Genomic DNA, 27,620 nt, shown 5'->3' with positions numbered 1-27,620 from the left:
GAGCTATAGTTCATAAAAACATATACCTTTTAATAAAATGTGGTAGTTTGAAAAGTTACTATCAGACTCCTGTTTTGGATCTAAATTTGTAAAATTTAATACAGATTTTCTACAGAAGTTATTCCATTTCCTATAATAAGCATATCAATAAAGTTGTATAAGAAAGTAATTTTTCTAAATTACTGCTTATTTTAGCATCACACTGAAGAAGTCAATGGGAAATCATTTCCATATTGAATATTGCACCATTAAAATATATGGATAGGTCAGTAAAGTCATAAGGAATTGACTCAAAAATGTTTTACATTGTATATCCACATTAAGTGTTATGTATCTGTTTCTGTATGTACATATAATGAAGTTCTATGGACAGATAGAACTCCCTAGGGCAGGGGTAGGCAACCTTGGCTCTTTTATGACTCGTGGATTTCAACTCCCAGAATTCCTGAACCAGCCATGCTGGCTCAGGAATTCTGGGAGTTGAAGTCCACGAATCATAAAAGAGCCAAGGTTGCCTACCCCTGCCCTAGGCCTACTGTAACAGCCCCCAAAGCCCCATTGAGAGTTGCCACTAATGGGGCAAATTGGTAAGATTGTTGTTATTCTCTATGTATCAATGTTAGCCATATTGTATGAGTTTAATTAATTTAATCTGTTTTGCAGTCTTCCTCTCTTTCTTTCTCTTCCACTCTTCTACTCTTTATGTTTTAGCCCATTCACATTATATACAATTCTTAGCTTGAAACACAGCTTCAGACATCATAGTGAATTGGATCCATACTGGCTGCAAAGTATATTTAAACCTCATCGCAATGTCAAGATAAGGTGAATTAAATGGTGTCACCTTTAGTATTTGTCTGTTAGGAGGGGAGGAGGTTGAAGTTTGGTCAGGTCAGGAATGGGAATTTAATAAATAACATCTGAGATAGGAAAGAGCAAATTACAACCTTCAAGTCTCTTTCAGCCCACATCCCTATTATTGTGATTCTGTGAACTCCCCAAAAGCCAGTTTGGTGAGGAGATTAAGGCACCAGGCTAGAAACCTGGAGATTGTGGGTTCTAATCTGGCCTTAAGCACGAAACCAACTGGGTGACCTAGAGCCAGTCAAACACTCTCTGCCTGGGGAAGAAGGCAAGGGCAAAATGCTTCTGAAATCTTGCCAGGACAATTGTAGGGACTTATCCTGGCAGTCACCAGGATTCAACATTGACCCAAAGGCACAAAAAAAAAAAAAAAAAACAAAGAACTTCTCAGAATTGCTCCACCACCAAAATTTATCAGAAACAAAAGGATGACCCTTACTTACTTACTTACTTCCCTGTCATTCCCTCTTATTCCCTTTAAAAAAATAAAATTAATAGCATTCATTCTTCCCTCCAATGGCTCCTGTTCTAACCCAGTTTGTTAACACTGTTTGGCGGAAACTTTTCAGACCGAAATTTCTAAACCCCTATTTACAGATGCCAGAAATTAAACTTAATTTTTTCTGCGTCTGTTCCACCTTCAACTGAAACAAGGAAAATGTGAATCAGGAATTTCTCCTATCCTGCCTATGTTCTTTGGTTTCATATGTAAAGTAAGAATATCAATGCAATGGAAATGATGACCTTTTGCCAACCTAAGGATGACAGAAATTACATGAACTAACAATTTACTGGAATCGGCTCCTGATACCTGAAAGAAACAGAGATCAAATTTCAGAAAATGTTTTATTCATGCTTAACTTTCCAGATAGTGTTAGAAACCTGTCTTTACACAGCCATCTGAAATATACCTTTGGGGATCATATTGAATCTGACATCAGAAAAATGGCTGTCAGGCTGTCAGCTTTTGTTCACAAACTATATTTTCCTTCAAAATGCAGTAGATTTTACACTGCTGCTTTGACCTCACCAAAGGAAATTTCTAGCAATGGTATACTCATTTATACAAGTACACACCTTGACATGTCTCTGTAATGATGAAGTACTTGTAACTTGGGGAACTAAACTGAATCAATCTAAAATTATAGTGATGTAACAAGCAGAATTGGTCTGGATCATGTCCATCTGACCTACATGTGGTATTAAAATGGATATTAGCATGGTATGATTTAATGAACATGCTACAATGTCATTGGACTTATCCTGTTGGAAAGACTTCGAAAGAGATGTTTTCTACCAGGAAAACACTCTTATTATGGTTTTAAAATACATAAATGTCCCCAAAATTTATAGTTTGATTCAAAGAGATATTATTTCCCAAAATTTGTTTGACATTTTGTCCCTACAGCAAGAAAAAGTTCCATTTGTTAAATTTCTTCACATGCAACTAAGTGTTTCTTACCAAAAATATAGCTGAAAGTCCGACATAGTAGAAGAGAAAGACACATGGACTGTCACACTGCAAAAAGTCATTGATCCTTTTTAGAAGTTTCTTATCTCAGTAAATATTTGATGAGAATGATATATTTTATTCTCCTTAAATTCACTTAAAAGCATCTTTAAATAAAAAGATGTATGGGGCAGTTGTGGAAGGGTGTTTTTCTCACCAAATGCACATGGTACTTAGGAAGGGTCCTATGTGCCTGCAAATGTCACTCCAGTCATTTGCCACTAGATGGCAGCAGGACGATTTTTTTTTTTTCCTGCTGTCATGTAGTTGTTACAAGAATTTTGGGCAGCTCATGCAGAAATGCAGACTGTCACAGAACAGTCCAATATCTGACTACTGTCAGGTAGTATTTTTATTTTGGAAGCTTTCAGTAACAACCAAAACATGGCCAGTGATATTTCTGAGTACAGAAACACGAGGATAATAGTCCAGTTTTGAGAGGACCATTGTTCCTAAGGTGCCATTGACATTTTCTTCACCGCTATACTTTTTGGCTTTTGACAAGATCAAAGTGTTGTGGTTATGAGGTACAGTAGGCAATCCGACACACAGAACGAAGCTTGCAAATAAGGGGGGGCGCATATGGTACTTCATATTTGTTACTAGAACTCAGTTCCTTAGAACCAGGTTTATATGGTACTTTATTCTGCTCTTCCTGTTCCCTCCTCCTCATGATATCAGAGGAAAATTATATTTGCCCCAAAATTCTTTTTTTCCAAGGAGTTCTCTATGCTGTATATGCATATGTAATGACATTTCCTTTCACATAGGAGCTAAACATGTTCCTATTAGTATAAAATTACATATTATGACAATGATTGGGATCCCAATTCATATTTGTATTAAATTAATTTGGATCCAGGATTCACAATTGCATTATTTTGACTGGGATTCAGATTGACTAGTCCAGGGATAGGCAACCTTGGCTCTTTTATGACTTGTGGACTTCAACTCACAGAATTCTGTGAGTTGAAGTCCACAAGTCATAAAAGAGCCAAGGTTGCCTACCCTGGACTAGTCAATAAACAAAATGATTCCTTCCATTTCTTCAAGGCACAGAATCCAGCAGATGTTTATCATAAAAGCAATCTTTCTCCTCTAGTTCCCCTTTCCCTCCTCCACCCCTCAACATTAGAGGTTCATGCCTTGTCACAAGATTAACTGAGCCCTCCAGAGCAGATTTTTAGAAATTCAGGGCTTAAGGAAGATGGAGAAATCATGAATATGAATTCCACATTCCTTCTTTTAGAACAAGCTAATCCACTTACTGTGTCTACTTAACATGTTTTAGCATGCCTGGACCCATTATCTATATATGTTATTAAGATTATGAGCAGACATATCCTAAATTAGCAGGGTGCCTCCATTAAAGATGCAAAATATTTCTGGCACAGTTCCTCTGGAAGTGATCTATTTTCCTGATACTTCATGTGATACCAACTCAAGTATCGGATGGTCCATATCATTCCATGATCAAAAATTGCATTAGAAAAAAGTGGTATACAAACAAAATTATTTTTTAAAAAAGTAATTAAAAATGTAATATTTTTTTAAAAAAATAAGAGTGTTTTTGCATTTAAAAATACTGTACAAGGGAAATTTATCTGACAAAGAAGTATGATCTGCTGATCTGATTTTAAAAAATAATTCCTGGCAATTTAAGAAAAGATGCATACAAATCCTGCATACATTAAGAATGTAAGTGATTATGATATTTTTCATGAATTCTTTGAAAGTATCCATTAAAAATTGATTGTAATATATTGCACTTATAATGTGGGCAGTAAAACTGATGTTATTTTCAGTTTTTTGTCCCTTAATATCCCATGAAACAATTATGTATCACATATGTCCAGGTACATAAAATTGTATACGTAAGTGTAGGTTCAGCTATTCATACGCTATTATTTTTTTATTATTTTTAAAATTATTGTCAGGCAATTTCTTTCATTATTTAAAAAGTATGTGAAAATCTTATTTCTCATTCTTGATCTAAAGCACTGCTAAAGATAGTAGATCAAAATGCTATCATTTCTGGTGTCCATATAGAGAAACTATTAATCTTTTTTCTCACACACAAACAGAGACAGACAGAGAGAGAGAGAGAGAAAGAAAGAAAAAGAAAGAAAGAAAGAAAGAAAGAAAGAAAGAAAGAAAGAAAGAAAGAAAGAAAGAAAGAATTAGGAACACTCAGAGGATACAGTTGTAGCAATGATGGGGGATAGTGTTATAAATCTTCCCCTTTTGCAAATATACATAAATGCTTGAAAAGAAAGAATGGTGCATTTATGCACTTCCTAAAATTTCTGTCAAGATATTTTGAGTACATGCAGGAATATGGAACAGTATTGAAGCATTTTCTAGCCCCAAAGCTTAACATCCTTATTTCTAATCTGTTAAGAGATAGCATGGTGCCCACCTAATTCCTTCATAATTATCATAAGAATATATAATATAAGCCCCCCAAAAAGAATCTTTATGGCTCGGAAAAGTAGGATAAAGTAGGGTAGGGTAGGGTAAAGCTACAGATGACTGTACAAAGAAATGCTGACTTCAAGTGAGCATACATAGTTGTTATATCTGAAGAAGGGACAAATTAGTAAGGATGGCATTACCTTATGACCACATCTAAGATGGATAAAAATAGATTTGACTATTTTTGGCTATTTTTCAGAAAGAATAAGTAGTCAGTAAAAAGAAACATAACTATTCTTTGAAGAAATCAAATTCATTATAGTGTGTATTATTTGCAAAAAAAAAAAAAATGATTTGTCTAATCAGATGGCCAAAAGCCTAGGGACTGAAGAACCTACTTAATATTAATCAGAGCAACAAATAAATTGGAATAAACATTTTATATGAAAATTATAGGAAAAACAACTCCATTCTAGCTACAAAAACACTTTGTATTGATGCAAGTAGATGAAGGGATATGGTGAGCTAAGAAGAGATCTCAGTGGCTTGCATAATTGATAACTGAAGGAATTCTATCTCGAAAGAAAGTAGGTGTAAATTCTAAATGTTTCTATAAGCAACTGGCTAAGCACTGATGATAAACTACAATGAAGTGTTGGAGTGGACCTCATATTGCTATCACCCTGAAGAAGCATTTAACTAATAAGTGAATACCCACTAAATATCTGTATGCAGGGAAGCAGGCTTCTAAAAAAAATGATGCAGACTCAAGGGTGAGCCTTTTCTTATATTTATTTGTAAAGTGCTCATAAAGATCCCCTTCACAAGATTGCACCCATGAGACTGGTTGAAGTAGAGAAAGTTAATAACAGAGTTGGAAGGGACCTTGGAGATTTTCTAGTCCAACCTCTTGCTCAAACAAGAGACCCTATACCACCCCAGACAAGTGGCTGTCCAGTATCTCCTTAAAAGACTCCAGTGATGGAGTCCCCACAACTTCTGAAAGCAAGGTATTTCACTGGTTAATTGTTCTCACCATCAGGAAATTTCTTCTTAATTCTAGGTTGATTCTCTCCTTGATTAGTTTCCATTCATTGTTTCTTGTCTTGCCTTCCGTGCTTTGTAAAATAGGTTGACCTCTCTTCTTTGCGGCAGTCCCTCAAATATTTAATGCCGTTATCATGTCTCCCCTAGTCCTTCTTTTCACTGCACTAGACATAGCCAATTCCTACAACTGTTCTTCATATGTTTTAGTCTCCAGCCCTCTAATCATCTTTGTTGCTCTTTTCTGCACTCTTTCCAGAGTCTCAACAACTTTTTTATAATATAGTTACCAAAACAGGAGACAGTATTCTTATTCTTAGTAAGTTGTCTTACCAAAGCTTTATAAAATGGTTCTAATACTTCACATCATCCAAAGTCTCGTCCTATGAGTACCATGATTCTAGATTTAAATCTGGGCTTCCCCGTTTGCAATTCAATATCCTTATCACTACATCCAAAGGGGGGAAAAACCTGGATCAAATCAAAAGACATATTCCTAGGAATCTAGAGGATGATCACAGATCATCAGCTTTTTTTAAAAAAAGGCAAGGGGACATTGATGTTTGGTCCTACTAACAATTTCAAAATATTAGGGATGGAGAAATAAACCTGTTCTTAGTACATTTCAATGTTGGGCATATTCATTCATAAGTCTCTTTCATTCAATTTCTTCATTACTCTACCTTTTAAAAAATTCTTTGATATCATGTTTCTTGAGCAATGATGGATTTGAACTACTGGGGTGACTTTCATTCATCTCTATAGATAGCACTTCTGGTAGTAGATCAGGATTAGAATGTCACACTAAAGGCAAAATGCAATTTTGTTAATCGTCTAGATGGGCCTTTGGAATATAGATAGCTGGAATGAATAGCTGTGTTACATTTGCTTTTCAGGGATATGTTTTACTGCATCCATAATACATAGGGTATTAAGACTACAAAATAATACAGCTACTATTGATTCTCATACTTGCGTAACAGGATCTTTTTACAGAATAAAAGCTCACAGTTTGAGATTTTCCATTCACATTCACTGCTCAATTTCCTATTTATCTTTTATAAGATTCTGTAAGCTTGAAACATAAGGTCACATCAAACCATTAATGTTTTAATGGAAATTAAATGGGAATGGTGCAGTTCACCACTCCAAATTTTCTTTAGAAATGTTTCATAGCTCCATTAATTCTTCTGTGACATTACTTGTTCGCTTTTTTTCCCCTTTAAGATTTGCATATCAGGAAGTTAATGCTGGTTTAATATATTTAAGAAAGAAGTACAATTTATGCATCAGCTTGAACTGGAAAAATTAGTTTGGCAGAAGAAAGCTACTCCTGTGCTGAGCAGGAGAGAAGGGAAAAATTATTATAGGCATGAGAAATCTATATAGTACTAATCTGCTGCATGTGCATAAAAATCTAGTTTCCATTACTCCTGTGGAATTTAAATTTTCATGGCATTCAGACCAGTTTTATTCACAAAGTTGTGGCCATAGCGGTATTCCTGGGGTCACATGATCACAATTTCCGATGCTCAGTGCCAGCTTCCCACAAGCAAAATCAATGGGGAAGTTGGCAGGAAGATGGTAATCACTTCAGCCCCCATTGTTTTGTTGCACAGCCATGGTCATATTTATCTGTTTAGGTAAGTAAAGATTGACTTATTAATGAAGTTTGTTTGCCACTACAATTAGTTTTCTGTTTATGACATATAGTCTTAGACTTGATCAAAGGACCATCCAGCATTGGGGTGAAAAAAATATATAGTTGGCCTAAAAATTAATGTTCATTCTGGTCACATCAGACTTCTAATTGTCTCAAAGGATGACAAGATCACAGGTTGTCTAGATGAGTGGATTCCATTTTATTATAGGGCCAAGTTAACAGCATCTTCCAAGCTAAAATTGCAAACTTCCCACCACCACTATTAATTGCTTGATACATTAGGACACATCCTTCCTAAGTTTCCATCTCAGACAGTTAAGCCACTAGGAACTACTACCTCTCTTGTCTGATTATTTCCCAGGCAACATTTCTTCCTCTGTTCCCCATGGTCATCCACACATTCCATTACACAGGGATTTCTAGTAATCATATATTATGATTTCCCCATCAGTCCCCAAAAAATCAATACATCTACTCCAGAAAGATGTTCTATTTCAATGGGCTTGGCAATTTTAATATGTAGTAAATGCTGTAGTTATCACAGAACACCAATAAATATGTAAATGCAATCCTTACCTTCATATGGTTACAGGATGTGGAACAGGCTATGGGACTGCATGCACATCTTCTGAAATCTTTTTTAAAATCTTGGTTAAATGAAAACTTGCTTAGCCTTAACTCATGATTACTTCGGTGAGATACTGCACAGTAGAACAGTTAATTCATTCAAAAAATAGAAGTGGCATGCTAGCAGAAGGCAAGCAGCCTGATCCCATGGGCTTGTCTTCCCAGAAAGATAGTGATCATATATGTTGGATAACATCTACCTCTATTATACTGATCCATAATTAATATAATGATCATTATTTCAAGCTAGAATATGAAGGCAGACTTTTCCACTCCAAAACTTGAAATCATTTTTGTCTTTTTTAGGAATTTAATATTTGCACATTCTAGATAACTGTAAGCTAAATAAATTACTGGTTTTTACACATTATATACTTCTGCCAGCTCCCAGTTATATTATACGAAACGCTGTCTGACCGCACCTTCTACTCCATGGAGAGCATCTTAAGGATTGTTGTAAATCTGCTGTTTATAACATTCAACTTCCTAAGGGAAGATACATATTTAGATGGAATTCATGTGAACACAGTAAATCATTCATAACAGAGATAAAGATAACTGCGCTCAGACTGTTTTATTGAACTGACAGTAGGGAACTGAGCACTTTTTCCAGTGTCCCAGTTCTTTACTAAGCAGAAAATAAAGCAGACCCATAAAGAATGAAATGATAGCATGATAGTTACCAAGTCTTACCAAAGGATGATTAAAATGTGGAATGATTAATCTTCAGATTCAATAAATTTAGACTGGGCAATGTAGGAGAAAATGAGTTTCCTACAGCAGTCTTTATGCCAAAAGTTCTTGTAGATTTAAAGGGAAAAAAATACAACAGAAAAACAAGCTACAAAAAATGCAAGTTAAAATTTATAACTTATACTGCTTTTTCTTTAGTAAAATTATGTTAGTGGATTAAATAACCCAGGTTGTCTTTCACAACCAACTGTTTTATCTGGCAATCATATTTTTTAAAATTAGTTCCTTTAATGATTTTATAAAGTATCCATTGTTTACACTTGTTGATTATATTTTTTTCTATTAATTTGATGAAACTAGCATGAAAATTATTGGTATTAGTCAGCAGGATAGCACATTTTCCATAAATAATTAATGTGACAAACTGGCAATCTATTCCTGCTAGGCTCCCTGCTCCCTTTGCCTTATATATATATATTAATTAAAAGAAATTAAATGTGAAAGTGACATGTCACACACAACACATCATCTTTATTTCCAAGAATAACTCCGGGCCTCACACAGATCATATAAGAATTCTGGAAAAACAAACATGGTGAATAGCTGGAGCCTGATGCTTGATCTGAATATGTACTCTTCTATTGAGGGGAAAAAAGATAAATTTAAGATGAAGTGGTCCTTAGAATCCTCAATAGTTTGTCCTTTAGATGTTCTGACTGTCTACAGAAACTAAGGAGCCTTTCATGAATAGGCCCAACAATTGTCATGGTAGCCATTTTTCGTGACTACTAAAATAGCTTTATTTCTTCTTTTCTTTAATTGGTTTATATTCTGGCCAAAGCAGAGTGCATTGAATTTTCATTCATTTTTTTCCACCAAGTTCTAGTGTGACTTTGGACCAATCGTTGTCTTTCAATCCAACCTAACTCCCAGAGTGGCAACTGAGAAGAAAAAAAATTTATTGCACCACATTGACTATTCACAAAATTGCCCATATTATTCACTGGCTGGAAAACAAACATTGCTTTGGGAACTTAAACTTGGAGAATATGCATCAATGGCAAAATGAATAGAGTATACACATAATAGAAGAATAATTCCATTTAAGCAAAAATAGCTTCCATTACTATATACTATATATATCACGCAGCAAGACAAATATACATTTTTAGAGTATGGTATTTAAAGTTTATGTTTATAAACACTGTAAATCAGAGTGCAAAGAATAGCTGGAGCCTGATGCTTGATCTAAGAGAAACCAAATACTTACATACACTATGTTTAGTAGATTATTTTTTCTACTTAATGATCTTTGTCTGATATATTCAATCTTTATTAACCTTATACTAAGCACTAGTTGTACAACCTCAGAAATTTTCTTTGCCTACTTATTGAAATATTTTTTTTAAAATGATATCTTTATTTTAAATAAATATTGCTTACTCTTGCTTTTGAATGAAAATAATTTGTTTTTAAAAATACTATTTGATCTAGTCCAATTTAGCTAATGCTATGTGACTATAACTGTTTTGGGGTAAATTAATTTGATAACAATATAATGCAAATAGTGCCAGTGATTTTGGTTCAATCCCAAGTATTGGTATCTTTGCTAAAACAAGATGATTTAAATGGTTATATCCAATTTGTATCACAATTGTAATATTGTGTTCTTTCTTGCATATTTTCATAGGGAATTACGATTCCTCCTAAAAATTGGTGAATCGGTATTTTTAGATAACATAGTTTCACAAGTATGTATAATTCTTTCCACCCTCTTTCTGCATTAAGCTACATCTTTTTAACTTGCATGAAAATCTACACTTAAATGTGTAAATATATGTCAAGTGTACTTTCACCCATTTTTAAATTTATTTTGATGTGTTTTAAGCCAGGAAATGTCAGGCCAATCAGAACTGACAGAGCTGCAAGATTTCTAAGCTGTATGTTAATCTGGGAAACTCAGATCAGATCAGTCCATGTATGAATTTAGTGTGATTGGATTCCTCATCTGTTTCCATTTAAAACCCATGTCATAGCTACCAAAAGCTAGGAGAGGACCCCAGTGGGTCTATACTGCCCTCACAATCTCAAAACTGCAGGGATTTCGTAGTATGATGAGTGAGAATCATGAGCACAATGCAAAATGGTGTGGCGACCTACTCAACTCCAAGAGATTCAGATCATGTCAGAATGCTAACTTGAATTCCAGTAGCATTTCACAATTTTTAAACTCTATTTCACGGCTATACCTTCATAAAGTGGCCTAGAAGTAAGAAAAGGGGGCAGCTACTCTAAATGACATAATCCTAACAGGAAGCATACAAAAGATTTGAAAACTTTACGGTTCACTTAACAGTTACACAGAAAGAAGTGAGGCCCAGATCAACAACGTCAGTGTGGTCACTGTATTAGGAAATCTGGCTGAATGTTTTGAAAGTCATTGCAGATTAAGTGATCCCTGGAAAAAGAGCATGTAAATCCACTAAAAGGGAAAACATAAAGAGTAATTGTGTTGATTCCTCAGAAAGTTTTCATTGCTAGAAGGACTTGTCATTTTTAACAGATTCTGGGACATAGAGCAGGACAAATGATGCACTCTCTGGTTAAAAATGCAAACAAAATTCTGTCCTGCCTTTTTTTTTTTTTTTTTAATGCTTCCCGGCAGCTAGAAAAAGATGGCATAGACTAGGTGAATCTTACCTTTGGTGACTTTAAGATGTATGGACTTCAGTTCCCAGAATTCCCCACCTAGTTGACTAGGGGATTCTGGGAATTGAAGTCCACACATCTTAAAATTGTTAATACTGAGAAACACTGACATAGACTAATAACAAGCTATGTGTTGTCTTACTACTCTAAAGACAATAGTAGCTCAAAACCAGATTTTTATTTTTTTTTTAGCCTGGTGACCCTCTCTCCAAATGTTTGGACTAAAACTCTCAGAATGCCCAATTTACTTGGCCAATCATTCTGGAACATTAGGCCAACCTAATGTTACTATCAGTAGTGTTTGACTTATAATCATTCATTTAGTGACCATTTGAAATTACCATGGCACAGAAAAAAGTGACTTATGACCATTTTTCACACACAACAGTTGCAGCATCCCCGTGGACACATGATCAAAATTCAGGCACTTAACAACTGGCATGTATTTATGACAGTTGCACTATCCTGGGGTCATGTGATCTCCATTTGTAGCCTACCCAGCCAGCTTCTGTCAAGCAAAGTCAATGGGGGAAGCTGGAATCACTTAACTACCCTGTGATTCACAACAACTGCAGTGATTCATTTAACGGTGAAAAAAAGATCGTAAAATGGGGCAAAACTCACTTAACTCACTTGCTTAGCAACAGAAATTTTGGGCTTAATTGTGGTCATAAGTCAAGAACTACCTGTAGAGTTTACAAAGCTTAGGGTTGAACTTTTAGGTTCTTTATATTCTCTGAACCTGGTCCTCTGAATACCAGGGGTTCAGGGACACCAGAAACCCAACTGTTTGAAGGTTTCCAATCAGAGAAAGCCACCTGAAACAATACCATCATTATCTGCCAAGCAAGGTTGGATTCCTAGCTTGCCAGTATGGGGCAGCGAGTGGATTCTCCTTGCTTGGAACCTGTAGGTTACCTGCCTCAAGCCCTTCCATACAGGAGAACTGAATCACTCCCCACCTATTCTTCAGATCAGCAGAAAATCTGCCCAATCTGAAATTTCCTGTCCCCAACTCTCTGCCACTGTTTCAAGCCAAGCCGTCAGGTGAGTCCTCAGGTAAAATCAACCAACAGGAACCAAAGGCCTTTTCCCTTCTCCTCTTATTGCTATTCCCACATGAAACATTCAGGAGTCCTTTTGTTTTCATAAGCCACCAAGTGACAATAGCTGAACAGGAAGCTTCCAGCTGTGAATCATTTCAGCTCCATAACAAGTCTTAGAGCCACCCAAGGTGCCTGAAGAGAGTCCTATCAAGAGCTAGGATCATGTCAGATGACCTTCCAACTTTTTTTCTCCACTCCCACATTTCACGTCCGGCAGATTTTTATTTATTTTTTTAATACGAATTTCATTGCTTCCGTCGGCTCAGTCCCACCGTAATCGTTATCTTCTCTCGATTTCTTTTTTCTTTTTTTTAAATCTCATCCGACTTTTTCAAAGCTGCTGAGCTGTAAAAAAAGAGCTGTCATTTCCGTGCTTGAGCAATGAGTTGAATCTCTGACGAGCTGGTGGGACTGGTTTTTCTGTTTCCTTCCAGAGTCTGTGGTTCGAGAAGAGGGCTGGGTCTCTCCGGACTTTCCCTGCTTCCTCCCTCTGTGCATCAGCCTATAGGGCTGGGCGGGCAACCATTACCAGTTCAAACTCGCTCAGGTTAGTTAGGGACTAAGGGGAGGAAGAAAAAAAAAAAAGCCCGTGCTTGGGTCTCATTTTGTGCTTTGAGCTTACGAAGTGGTGTAAGGTGATACGAAGGTGATACGAAGCTAGAAATGCTCGGAGGGAGTCCCATTTGAGTACTATCAACAGAGAGAAGGGGGAGCAGAGCCAGAGGCGACGACAGAGCAGAGGCGAACTTTTTCTTCCCGATGGTGTTCATGACTGATCTTCAGCCTGACGGGGACGAACTAAAGCCCCTCAGAGTGGCCAGTAAAAAGGAAAAAGCGGCTTTAATCCAGTAAGTATTGCTGCCTAGCCATGTACTGCAAGGAATAGTTCTAGGGGCTCCTGGCGTCTCATCCACCAACAAAGCCGCTGCTTTATGCCAAAAGACGGCGGGAAGTTTTCTGCCCGCTCTGCTGGTTCCTTGCCTCCAATCTTGGGCGCCTTCTTTGCCTAAACTTTAAAAAGAAAACCCCACCTCTCAAGAGCGACTGAGGAGAGTTGTTGGGTCGGGAGTAGCTGAAGATTCTTGGATAAGTGGTCAATTCTTGGCGCATCAAACCTTATCCGGACTGGGGAGGGGGGGTGTCAAATGGCTATAGGCGAGGGGCGTGTTTATTATCCGTCAGTACAATAAAGCAGTACAACATGACAGGTTACAATATAGGAGAAGATCACAATAGCTTTGATGGTTTGCGTTAAACGTAATAAACACGCTACAGACTTTCCCCGGATTTTGTCGTGGCAAGATGAATTAAGCTCTGATTGGGGTTCATTGTGATTTGGCCCCCTGTGTAGAGGTAAATCAGAAACGTTTCCCCTGATGCTTTTTTGATTGTCTACATTGAGTGCATCTGAAGTATTGTGTCTCAGGTGATGTGAGAACTGTTTGATTTTGGATGCCTTTTCTATGGGCAGATCTTAACTGTGGTGATGATGAGTTTGTTATAGGGTCAGCCTTGTTGCCCACCCATAACTTGAGCAGAAGCTTGGATTCAACTTCATCACATTTATAGAGATTTATCTCAGACGCCATGGTAATGCATGATAAAGCTACAGTTGGCAAGGCTGTCCGGGTCTTCTGATGGAAGGTTTTGTTTTATTTTGGTGCCTTTAAGTCAGTGATGATTTCTGGCCATTGCTTGGACAAATCCCTGCACCGTTATTGGGGTTTTTTTCCATTTTTTTAAATCAAAAATGGTTTTCCATTGCCTTCTTTCTACAGGTGAGAGAGAGTGATTGGCCCAACTTGCCTTGTCCTTAAAGCAGGATCAGAATTCACACTCTCCAGGATTCTAGCCCAGTGCCTTAACCACTACACCAAACTGTAGTGGTTCATTCTGATGGATTTACTCCAATATTATTAATTGGATTTATGAAACTGGTTACCTCACAATACTTCTTCCACACACTCCTGAGAGTTCATATAATCTGATAGGAAAAGAAAGTCCTATATGAATCTGCCAGATATTATTACAGTGTCCTAATTCACAAGAATTAATATGCCAGCTGTGTTATCTGCATTTCTATCTAATTATGCAGGACAGGGAGGTGGCTTAATTTGAAGGATGACAGAATGTAGGAATCCATCTGGAAAATGTATCTTCAATTTGTTAGCTTCCTCTTCTATCAGCTCATTTGAACTCTTTTCAGCAATGAAAGAAAAGGCATTCAGAGCATGGAAGCATCTGATAACTTCACTTTTCTTGGCATGGTGCCAATGATGAAAATAGTACCCAGTTTGGGGCTCTGGTTTTAAGAAGGCTAGTATTATGCCTACTGTTTCTCTTGTCCCAAAGGTGCTTTTTCAAGAGGCAATTGGACTTTCTTGTTTTTCTTTGAAGACGTTTCGCTCAGAGCTGAAGAAGCTTCTTGGATGAGAAGCGAAACATCTTCAAAGAAAAACAAGAAAGCCCAGTTGCCTCTTGAAAAAGTACTTATGGGACAATCATGACCTGGATGACCGAGAATCTCCATAGTCATTTAATATTTTTCTTGAGAAGAAAAACATAGTGGGCCTTTACACTTCCATTCTAGGAACTGCCAAGGATGGGTTCCTTAGCTCAGACTTGTAGTTGATACACAGCTTTAGAAAAACATAAAAGAAACCTGTGGAATGCAAGAGTTAAAGGTCTGCTTTGAGAAAAGCTTTTGGATTTTGTTGTGCTTGAGGAGGGGGCTAGAAGAAGGGTGCTTGATGGGTTCTTTTGTTTTTTGATGGAACTCACATATTTCATTTTGTAATTGATATACAGTATTATTTTTTCAGTATTATTTCTTTGCATTGGTCATGAATAGACAAAATAAATAACAGAAAAACAGAGTTGGAAGGGACCTTGCAGGTCTTCTAGTCCAATCTCCTGCTCAAGCAGAAGACCCTATAACATTCTGGACAAATGGCTGTCAAATCTCTTCTTAAAAACCTCCAGTGATGCAGCACCCATAGCTTCAGAAGACAAGCCATTACACTGATTAATTGTTCTCACTGTCAGGAAGTAAAGATCGTTATAATTGGCACAACCAAGCTCCATTTATGTTAGGTAGTTTTATGAAGTAGAACCTGGTCCAGAGCTTGTTAGTTCTCACTGACATCATCAGCATCTATTCCAAATTGCCAAATTCAATCCACTTCCGTTTATGGGAGGACATGGGTCCGATCCAACATTGATTAAATCCCAATGAATTGCAAAAGGTTGATTTCAAAAGCAGTGCTATATCTCCTTTATACCTCAATAACTGAAATGGTAATGCATTTCATTGAATAACTGACAAAGCAATAAATAAAAAGGCACAGCAGTAAAAAGGACTTTATTATTACGTTATTGTTGCTTTTAACCTTGTACACCGGCCAGAGTCACTCTGGGTGTTGTGTGGCTTTATCAATTGTTTAAAAATACTATTTGTTATTTTCTAATAAATGGCTCTCCAGACAGCTACGTTGGCCAAAGAGAGGTAGGGGCAAGTCAATTATTTTCTAAAAATGAAGAGGGCTATCAGAAAAATTAGGTGGTATAGGTGCTAAAGAGGCAGGAAAAGAAATACTTAATATGATGTTGCAACAAACATCTCCTCTTATATACTTGCAATGTTGCATGCAAGTACAAAAGGAGGAAACCCACATTTCATCATTTTGATATCTATGTGTTCAAGAACGTATGCCTATGGTAAGAAAGCTGATCTATCCATTTGAATATCCTTTTGAAGTCAATAGCTTCTGTATATTTTGACTTCAGAAATTTAAAAGGGGAAAAGGTCACAAATGCCAATTTCTATCCTGGATTTCACAGTTTTCTCTCTTACTTTACCCTTTTTAATAATCCGCCCAGGTAACAGGGGTGATCTTCAGCAACAGGAAGTCAGGATTTTCATAGCATTTCTCCAATTTGTTCTTGCCATTTTAGCCTTGTTAAGGTAAAATCCATTACGCAGAAAGCCATCACTTGTTTGAGAAAGAGAATAAATGCCTAACAGAGTCAGCTTGCATTAATTTATTGGGTAAAATCCTATAAAAGAAGGTCAAATTATCTATGCAAACCTAAAAAAACTGCATCAGTTCTTGTGCATTTAGTTACTCTGTTGTTTAAATTAAATTATTTGCCCACTGCTGTGAAAATTTTAATCAATCATGTTCGATTGCTGGTTTTGCACCTAGTTCAGTTGAAATTACTATCTCAAGTAAGCAATGCAACATTTCGTACTCTAGACCAAATCATACCTTTTTGTTCCAAAGATTGCCAGTTTAATTTCAGATGTCATCTGAAGTGGCAGGTGCTTTCTCACTTTCGTTTTTCCTCTTATATTTTTCCTGACAGGTTGCATGAAGAACTAAACAGACAGTTAAGCTTTCATGTCGCCTTGGAAAAATGCATACACTTGCACACTTTGAAGCTCTTTTAGAGTGCTATATATTTTGATCAACAGGTTTCTACTGAGATTCAGTTCAGACCTGTCGTTTAAAACACATTTGATACACAACTCAGGATGAAACTACATTGTTTAAGGAAAATGTCAACAGGCCAGTGATTTCTAACAATAACAGTTAAGAGTCACTATATTGTGGGACATGGGTAAAATGAATAAATAAATGAGCAATAGAATCCTCTATACTTAGGCTGCATGTTATACTTACATAAAAATAAACTGTATAAAATTCAGTAGGACTTGCCTGTTTTTTTATAGGAACCTGTAACTGCCAGATTCAATATTGCAATTCCCAAAATGTGTACACAGTAGAAAGCCAATTTTCAGTTACAGTAAGAGATTAGCAACATGGTATCTTTGCCCTATGTGAGGTTGATGGCCCATTTTAAGTATTATTTTGGTTAAATGTGCAAACAATGGCTTCCTTCATAGGTATTTTCAAAAAATAAAATAAAAATGATCAAATTAGAAGTGGTTGTAGTGGAGTCGGTATTAGGTTTTCGAATATGTCCATTTGCCTTTAAAAAGGCAGAATTGAGTTGATATTATGGAAAACCTTCTGGAAGGCAAAAAAAGTAATGGGGAAAGAGTAGCTTCTTCAGTTCATTGCTGGTAAATGAGTCAAAGTGATTACAAAAAACCTAAGGTCATTTTGTTACTTCCCTTAAATACTTTGCAATAGTTTTTAAAAACCTATTCACACTAAACATTTACATGGTGTTTTTTTTTTTTCATTTAATCATATCTGATCCTAAGAGACTGCCTGGACAAGGCCCTGCAGTTTTCTTGGCAAGGTTTTTCAGAAGTGGTTTGCCATTGCCTCCTTTTTAGAGCTAAGAGAAAGTAACTGTCCCAAGCTGGCTTTGTGCCTTTGGTGGAATTGGAACTCAGACTCCCAGTTTCTAGTCAGATGCCTTAACCACTACACCAAACTGGCTCAGGTGGCCATATAAGTGTTCTAAATAAATCAATCAATGTGTCAAACCACAATGGAGAAAGCCCATTTGAAAAGTCAACATAACAAGTCAACTCTGATCATTTTTCATAGCTGAGTTGTCTTAAAATGATGATCTTCCAGGGAAGGTATAATGAACTGAAGACAGCTCTACAAAAGCAGAGCCAATGACCATAGCAAAGACCAAGGAACCAAGAAGTAGACCATTTTCTTGGAACTTCCTTAGATAAGGAGAAGACAGGAGATCACCCACATATATTCTGGACAGCTATTCCTCATGACCAGAATGCAGGGCACAGTTTTCTGTCAGTTTGAGCACTAGGAAATTATAGGATTAGCTATCTTGCTCACAACCACAGTAGAGACTTTCAAAGGCACTAAGTTCATAAACCTCTGCTTCTAAGCTACCGGTATTAAAGCCCTTTGGAATGGCAAGTTTGAAAATGTTGAATAAAATAAAGAATTTAAATCAGAAATAAATAGCAAAACACTAAATAAGAGTTGTATCTTAGAAAGTTATAAACAGACTAAGGGCCCAGATAAAATTGGAATATTAAAACCCTCAATAAGATTTTGGACTTAATTAGCAGGGGAAATACAAAATAAGCACTGTTACAGTATATTATTGACAAGAAATTTATATAGTTACCAGAAAAGAAACACAACTAAAGGAAAACTTTGACCTTTTCTTATGTAAAAAATGCTTCCTTTCGGTTTTGTTTGCTATTCTTGCTGGAATAACAACAATGGTCAGGCCTCAGAGGTGAGGTGTACAATGAAGTAAATACTCTAACGCTTTTAATTTAATTTTACTTTTGGTAACTCACTAGAAGAATGTTAATCTTTGACATCAACTTTAAAAATGGGGATTCCAAGCTTTCTATCTACAGTATATCCTAATAAGTACAGTTGGGGCTTCCAGTCTTCAAGATCCCATAAATCAAATCTGACAACATCATTAGTGTAAATGAAAAATATATTTGGTTTAAATGAAGACCCTTGCAGTACAAGTTTACAAACATATAAAGACTTTAATTTTTATTTAATCTAAAGCCAATGTATCTAGATTTCAGCATTGGAAATTGTACCATACACATCTTTTTTGCAGTCAACAGTAATCCTGATGCAAAAGCTACAGCAGACTTTTCCATTTGCTTCATATCAATATAGATTCTCATCCCTCAAAAGTGTTAATGTTATCTCAGAATCTGTGAAGCTGTTTCATTGCTGAATAAGGGAAAGCCAAAGTTCTTCCTTTGAAGAGCAGTTATAGACAGATTAATAAATAATACACAATGCTTTCACTTAGCCAATATTTCCATAGATGTATTCAGGGATAGCAAAAGGAAAGTGGGGATCTTGTAGGACAGTGGTTCTCAATCTTTTCTTCACCATGGATCCTGTTTAAATACCTTTTGTGGCCACAGACCCCCCCCCCAAGACTTAACTCAAGATTTAAATCATAACATTTCTTCAAGCCTTTGTGGACCCACTGTGATGACAATTATTGTTAGTCTTTATTTACCCAAATAGAAAAAAACAAGAGGAATACGTCTATCTGTGAATATTAAAGTCTGTGTTAAAGTCAAATTAATCTGTGTAATGACTTATTCCCAAAAATTATTTTAGATCATCACAAAAACATAATATTTACATGAAACATTATTTTCATTGCATCTGCAACACCCTGGTGTTGTAATCATTCTTTTTCTAACAAATACAGTGGAATATATTAGTCTGTTAAAAGATCTAGAGGCATTAAAGCGATTCCCCATTTTTAAATAAAATGAATTTCTTATTCCAGTCAGTTTTTAAAGTTTGCACATTGAGTTGATTTATGGACTACAAGCATTTATAAATACTGTGGGATTTTTAGTCTCATAAGATTTGATAACCACTTCTAAAAAAACTAAGTGCTTCCAGAACTAGGAGTATGCCTAGTCCAAACTGAGCTCTTAATAAATGCAAATAGTGTAAATATTATCAGTGGACAGCCAAAGCCAACAACATTTGTCCTTCAAAGATGAAATGATAAATATTAACCATTACCATTTAATAACTGGTCTAAAGTTCACTAAAGGTGCTATGTAGGAATATAGGACCCAGTAAAAACTGCTCAGGGCAAATATACAAAACAGAGATCTGCTCACAATTGTCAAATCTGCACTCAACCTTCTTATCTCAGTTGTCCTTGATAGCATAAAATAGATGGGTTTTAAAAAGTTAGATTCCTAGTTTGTCCTAAGCCTGGTATCTGTAATTTAATAGTTCATGGTAAAATAGTATATTGAAGTTAACTTGAAGTTTCCCAGATTACTAAAACATGATTGTGACAAGCCACAACCACAATCCTCATTAAAATTCAGCTGAACCAATATTAATCAGATTAATGGGTACCTAGATACTAAGGCATCCATATTTTGTATCAGGTAAGATTTCAGTCTACAAAACTAATAAGGATAGCTTAACAAAAAAAATATATTTCTGTCCATAATAGAAGAAGCTATGAAACAGGGAAAAGTGTTCTATTCAACTGGCCTCTATGTTCATGTATTTATAAGAAAATTGTTCAGATTTCATCTTATTTTACACTATATCTTCACATTTAAGGATCTAGCCTGCATTTCTGTCAGTTTTTCTACTGCAATAGGATGATTATAGGCAAACTGAATTTCTTCTGAATATATACTTTTAAGCCCAGGTATTTATGTAATTTTCATTTTTAAAACAGTCTTGTATACCATAGTTCAGAACAAGAAAAACCAAAGAAGAGGGTTACTTAAGCTATTATTTCTGCTGGCCAAAATAAATATAATGTATTTGTACTGTATGAGAACAGGGGAAAATAATGGACAGTCTTCCTGATAGTAAAGTTCAGGAGTCTTTAGTAGGGGGTACTCTAAATCCAAAAATAAAATAAATGTCATGCCTTAGGATTAATAAAAAGCACAACAGGTAACACAAACCTAAACATATTTATTCAATAGTAAATCTCACTGATGGGAATTTTTCCCAGGTATGTATCAGTATGATACATACTTAAGGGCGCTTACTTCTGAACAGACATGTGTCAAATTGAGCAGTATGTTTTTCACCTGTTAAGCAATAAATTAAGCACAATTTACTCAACCAAACAACTGTAACTTTTCTGTTGAAGACATTTCTTCGAATGTTGCTTCACTCAACACTGCATCTTTCTGCTTTAGAAGTATGACTGTTTCATGTCATCTTGTTTTGAGGAGGCTTGAGTAAAATTGTGGTTTAACATTGTCCAGCCTAGTGCTTCTGCATGTGTTGGGTCTTCCCAGTATTACAGATTTCAACGAAAACAGGGAGCACATTAAGACATCAAATTTATCATCATTAAAATGATATGCTTTTCTTGGCATCTGTGATTATCATTTTGTTAAGAATTATTCTCAACTACTCTCTTAATTGGGAGATAATGAATTAAAGCTTGGCTTTAATATGATGTGAGGAAACATCAGCCTTCAAGAAAAAAAACATGGACTTTTAGTTTATCTATTTAAGGTGCCCCGTTAAGCAGAATTTTATTTATCCACTTATCTGCTTCTCTACCTATTGTCTTGAGATTCTTAAACATTCACTTCCATTTGTACACATAGATGAGAGTAGTGTATTAGCAAAAAAAATAATAAAATAACCAACAAAGGTTACTACATTTACTGAACCTATCTTTCATTATAAAGCTTTTCAATGTCTTTTGATAATTTTTTCAACTAAAGCAATTTCTAAAGGTTTTAAACTTCACCAGATTTAGTGAATTATGTGTCTTATAGCTCACAATAAGAGCTAAATAATTTTCTTTCCTAGATCATTCTATATATATTAGGCAGTTTAGACAACATAGCGAATTCAGAATTCATTAGAAATCTTCAGCTCTTTTTATTTCTTTTGTCTGAAAATACTGATTAAGCAGGTTTTGACTAAAAACACTAATTAACTGAATATTGCTGTTAATTAACTGAATATTGCTGTTAAATGAATATACACAGAGATACCTACCTACATACATATGTATAGTAATTCTATTTTTACCCTAACTAGCTCTATCTACAGAAGCTGCAATTTATATTTTGCCAACAGATTCTGCATTTTGGAAGAAATCACATAGAAAGTTGTGGAAGGACTTATTTCCCAATGATCTATGATGGCCAATTATGGAATTAAACTGCTAAAATACAGAAAGTTTGGAGTACCCCTGCAGCCAGATTCTATTTAAGCTAGTCATTTCTGAAATCAACTAATTAGCTCAATATATTCCCAAAAGCATCCTGTCTTTATATTGCAATTTAAATATCTTTTGCATGTGCAGTAGTCCTGATTTGGGATTTTGAACTCTGCCTATGCTATTGCAAACTGAAAAAAATCATTCTGCAAAATATTGCTAGGACAGCAGCTCTGTATAAGCTCTGTGAGGTATGAATAAAAGGGGATCATGTTCCAAAATAGAGGCTATAGGTATCTGGTAAGATCCACAATTATATCATACATACTCTGATATCATCATGCAAGTGATAAAGATTATGTACTTTACTTCTGTCACATCAGAACACATTAGATCATTTGCTCTCTCGCAGAGACATCTGTGCTTGTAGGTTTTGTCATCGCTTATTTATATGGCTGGTTCTTCCAAACAAGTCAAATCATTAAAAAATAACTGGTCTTTCCACCTAGAAAATATTTTAACAGAAACAATGATGATAATATTTTCAGATAGCAGTAGTAATAGGCAGATTTCACACTTGGCTATTTTCTTTTCCCCTGCCATGCATAACTTAGATTATGAATCCCTTGGCTAAAAGACAGTTTATCTATGTCAGTATTAAAGACCTACTCTCTGATCCTCTATCAGAAAGAAAAACCATAGAAGGAGAAGCTTTTTCAATGAGACATCTTATTCCAAACTGTTGGGCTTTGTTTCCAGGCAATATAAAAAACAACAGGTAAACAGACTGTCAAAACTCTAAGTGGCATGTTGCATTATTCTGACATTTTTATAGTGTGGAATATAAGAAGAACGAATTTTCCATTTTCAACAACTTCTGTGAAAGGTAAATTAATTCCAATTAACTAGTGAAAGCCCTGGGAACAGCAGGGAAGTACAAGCAAGCAAAACTTATTTTAAACCATGATTTAAGTTTCATCTTACAGTGCCAATGAAAAGGGCCACTGTAAACATGCTTATTTCAAAACAGTAAAGGTTAATTTCCATGTGAATGCTTTGAAGTGTGGGCACAGTGTCTTTCACATTTGAACATGCATTTAAAATACAGGCAGTTCTCAACTTACAAGAGTTCATTTAGTGACGGTTCAAAGCTAGAACGGCACTGAAAAAAGTGACTTATGATCATTTGTCACAGTTACAACCTTTGTAGCACCCCAATGATCATGTAATCAAAATTCAGATGCTTGGCAACTATTTCATATTTATGACCGTTGCTGTATCCCAAGGTCATCTTTTGCAACCTTTTGACAAGCAAAGTCAATGGGGAAGCCAGATTCACTTAACAACTAACTTACTAACTTATCAACTACAGTGATTTATTTAGCAACTGTGGCAAGCAAGGTCATAAAATGGGGCAAAATTCACTTAACAAATGTCTCACTTAACAACATAAATTTTGGGCTCAATTGTCATAATTTGAGGACTACCTGTACTGTACTGAAAATCTTGATTCCTTATCATCCCTGTTGTTGTTGTTGTTTCTTCTTACCCTGTTATACATGTCCACATTATAGAAAGTACCTACCGTAGATGAAAAAGTTTGACTACATTTGAGATAGTTTTAATTTAGTAGTGAAAGAAATTCATTTTACCACATTTCAGCATTTGCTGGGGGAAAAAAAACCTTTTCATTTCTACTTCATTGTGCAAACATTTGTCCTCCTATGCACCACCTGGCAGAAATGGATTTCTTTGTATCATGATTTTTGCAGTTGGGAGATCACCAACCCTTGTACGCATCTTAGAAAACCTACCATCACCATGTGCTTTCTAAAATTGGGAGCCAGTCTCACAATCAAGCTAATTGAATGACCAGTGTATTTACTGAGATTACCTTTTATTTTCTTAGATATGTTATTAATATAGCTCAGATAGCAGTGTTCCAATATCTCAGGGGCTGTCCCAAAGAAGAGAGAGTCAAGCTATTTTCCAAAGCACCTGAAGGCAGGACAAGAAGCAATGGGTGGAAACTAATCAAGGAGAGAAGCAACCTAGAACTAAGGAGAAACTTCCTGACACTTAGAACAATTAACCAGTGGAACAACCTGCCTCCAGAAGCGGTGAATGCTCCAACACTGGAAGTTTTTAAGAAGAGACTGGACAGCTATTTGTCTGAAATGGCATAGGGTTACCTGCCTGAGCAGGGGGTTGGACTAGATGACCTCCAGGGTCCCTTCCAACTATTATTATTATTAATATTATTATTGTTATTACTACTACTATTCCAAAACATCAAAGGATTAGGACCTTTAGCATGCATGGGATGTATGTTAGGTCCATTTCACTAATAATCCAGGATGTTGAAGCTATGACTTAACCATGAGAACTACACAGTTAGGAATACAATTGGATTCCCCATCTCTTTGAGTAATGAAAGAAAAAAAAATATTAATGGCACCAACGAGACTAGAAAAAATTGGCTTCATATAATAAGTAATGCAGTCAGCATGGAAGTACAACTGACGCCATGTTGCTTTATAGTAATATTCTCTGCATTTGCTCTTAGCTTCTACCTCACTTCATGGTAGTATGGTTAATTTGGTCCTATCTCAAGAGCTTGTGCATTCCCCAGGAAAAAACGAAACTAGCTCCATTTTGGATGTTTTAGTTACATGTAAGGAAAGTCAGATCTTCCGGTTCTCCATTCATAACATAATCAATTGAAGTATCTAAAAAAATCTTTAGTTCTTCAAATGCCATCATTCAAATATAAGCTACGGTATATAGGTATGTGATTGGAACTGGAAACTGTAATTTAAGTTTTGAGACTATTGCTTTATATTTTTCAGCCCTGACAAATAATATTACTTTCTTACAGTTCAGAAAATGAAAATGGAACAGAAGAAAAGAAGAAATCTGGAAAACCAGGCTTTGGGGTGCCACAAATATCATTTAATGAGGCCGACTATTTTGAAGACCAGAAAAAAGTTGCAATTGCACGGTAATGAACTAGATTCATCTGGAATCAACTAGATGGAACGTTAATGGTTAAATCTCTATTAAAGAAAAATGACAACATATTTTGTGAATGTTGGACACATTTGAATTCATCCACATAAGTTTATATTGGATAAACTTTGAACCAATTTCTCCCTCTTCTGTAAGTCCTGGTTTTCTCTTTTGTATCAGTCTCTCCCAGTGGCTGGCTTCCCAACCCAATAGGTAGGGAGCAAGAACATCTGTGCAAGTCCAACCACCACATCTCTGTGTGTGCCTGACTAATTTGCAGATGCCAAGCACTGCCTTTGAAAGTGCAGAAGGGCTGGAAGTACTGTAAGCTAATCTGGGTGCAATTACACATTTCTCCTAATTGTTCACAGGTTCTTGCTCTTCTTGTTTCTAGAACATCTGGTTTTAATTCTTTGAATGGCATATATTTGGAATGGTGAATAGTCCTGTATAGAAGTGCATGGATTCCTCTTCTCTTTCTTAGAGCAGCAAAACTAACATTACTGTTGGAAAATGAAATGATGCCATCTGAAACTTGAAAGAAATGTTGGGATTTTGCTGGTTTCCCAAATAATAATTCTGCAGAAAAATTACATGAAGAGAGCAATTCCCAGGTCTCAGAGGCTAAGTAGCACATTTTGAGAGCTTGACATGGGCTCGCTCACAAAATGGCTGCGTGGAGCCCTACTGTAATAGCCCCTTATCCTTTTTATTTACTAAAAATGCCTCTGGATCTACAATCAACTTCAAGAGCATTTTTGGAAATAAGGATGATGCAACATTTTTCAACCTTAAAGTAACTGTAAAATTTAAGTCAGATGAGACATGGAGCTTGGTGAGAGCCAAGAGGGGAATCTGTAGCCGCTCTTGTATTCATAATTTAGGTCTCAGTAGATAATGTGCAATTTCTTCACTTTGTTCTATCATAAACTGATTCAAGATTCCATGCTGGTCCAATCCAATAACAAACATTTGCCCATACTGCATTTTTCTTATTGCATATATGAACACATTATGCATTCCACTAAGTATTTGTCTTGTATTTTGTTTGCCCATATATTACAATGCAATTTATATTTCCTTCCTTTTTCCTATCTTTTGGTATATCCCTATAATTATCCCTTGGAGACTGATGAGTAATTTTTTTCTTCTCTGTTTGACATAAGTACCCAGCTGTGCTTTGGGGCAAAATTGAAGTTTTTGCCATTGTAAAAACTTGAAAAGATGGGACTATTCTCCACTAATTAGAGGTTAGGAAAGGATTTAGTCAAATGAAATGAGAAGAATGTTGCCTGTGAGAAGAGTGGATTTTTCAGTTACATTCTTGGCTGTGTCAAAATGTTCAGTCTCCTAAAGATACTGCACAGTATTAGACTTGTGCAAAACTTCAAAGAGGTGCTTTGCTGTGTTGAAGATTCATACGAAGCACACCCCTTCAAAGTAGTGAGCTCTCCTCACTTGTGAAAGTAAAGAGATAGAGTTGCTTCACTTCTGCTGCTCCAAAGTCTCTTTGACAACCTTTTGTGACTTTTCCAGTAGCCAGAAAATCTTTGTGACTGAACAGTACACTGAAGGCTGTAAGATGATGCAGAACATTTCAAAAGAAAAGGAAAATGTGTCATTACTACACATTAACAAGTTAAATTGTATTGGTCTGTAATGCACATTACTTTGTTGAGGCAAATTTGAATACTCACATTTTCTTAATCTCCAAAAATGTGACATTTATCTCCCAGAATTTTCAGTAATGGCCAAGTTGGATTGGGAACTCAAGGAATTGAAGTCCAGGTAGGAAATAGCAATAGCACTTAGGTTTATATACCACTTCATAGTATATGAAGTACACTATGTATCAGTGGTGGGATTCAAATATGTGAACAACTGATTCTCTGTGTGGATGCTGCTTCCAAAAGTCCATTCTGGGCCTGGGCAACAAAAAAATATAGCTACAGGTTCTGCCAAACTGGTGCAAACTGGCTGAATCCCACCACTGTTATGTATACATAATATAAACCGCTCTCTAAGCAGTTTATAGAGTCAGCATATTGCCCCCAACAATCTGGGTCCTCATTTTACTGACTTCAGAAGGATGGAAGGCTGAGTCAACCTTGAGCTGGTCAAGATTCCTGGACTGAGCAGTGAGTTAACTTGCAATACTGCATTCTAATCACTGAACCACCATGGCTCTATGCTGATATAGGCATCATTATACTATCATATGGACCTTTTACAATGTGCAAGATACATGACTAAATAGTCAGATCTGTGTGATAATAAGCATTCAGCTTAAGGTCCAGGTAGTCCTCGATTTGCAACCTAATTTGGGACCAGAATTTCCATCGTAAGCCATTATGGTTGTAAG

General features: G+C 36.0%; 1 protein-coding gene across 2 annotated transcripts in view; it reads left to right on the top strand.

Moving 5' to 3' along the window:
• Window positions 1-27,620, top strand: part of GRAMD2B (GRAM domain containing 2B) — a 53,029-nt gene that overhangs the window by 740 nt on the left and 24,669 nt on the right. Inside the window, exons 1-2 of one of the 2 annotated variants that reach the window (XM_039334168.1) lie at window positions 12,153-13,479; window positions 25,128-25,250. In XM_039334168.1, coding sequence (XP_039190102.1) covers window positions 13,391-13,479; window positions 25,128-25,250 — 212 coding nt within the window. In that variant the 5' untranslated portion in view covers window positions 12,153-13,390. Of the gene's footprint in view, window positions 1-12,152; window positions 13,480-25,127; window positions 25,251-27,620 lie in introns of those variants that run through there. The other variant, XM_039334167.1, reaches the window with a different exon arrangement.

The sequence above is a fragment of the Crotalus tigris genome, unplaced genomic scaffold (assembly GCF_016545835.1).
Source record: "Crotalus tigris isolate CLP2741 ecotype Arizona unplaced genomic scaffold, ASM1654583v1 scf7180000017628.32516253702:7417878, whole genome shotgun sequence".
Lineage (NCBI taxonomy): Eukaryota > Metazoa > Chordata > Lepidosauria > Squamata > Viperidae > Crotalus > Crotalus tigris.
Note: the sequence above shows the minus strand (reverse complement) of the source record. Positions and strands in the feature narration are given on the sequence as shown.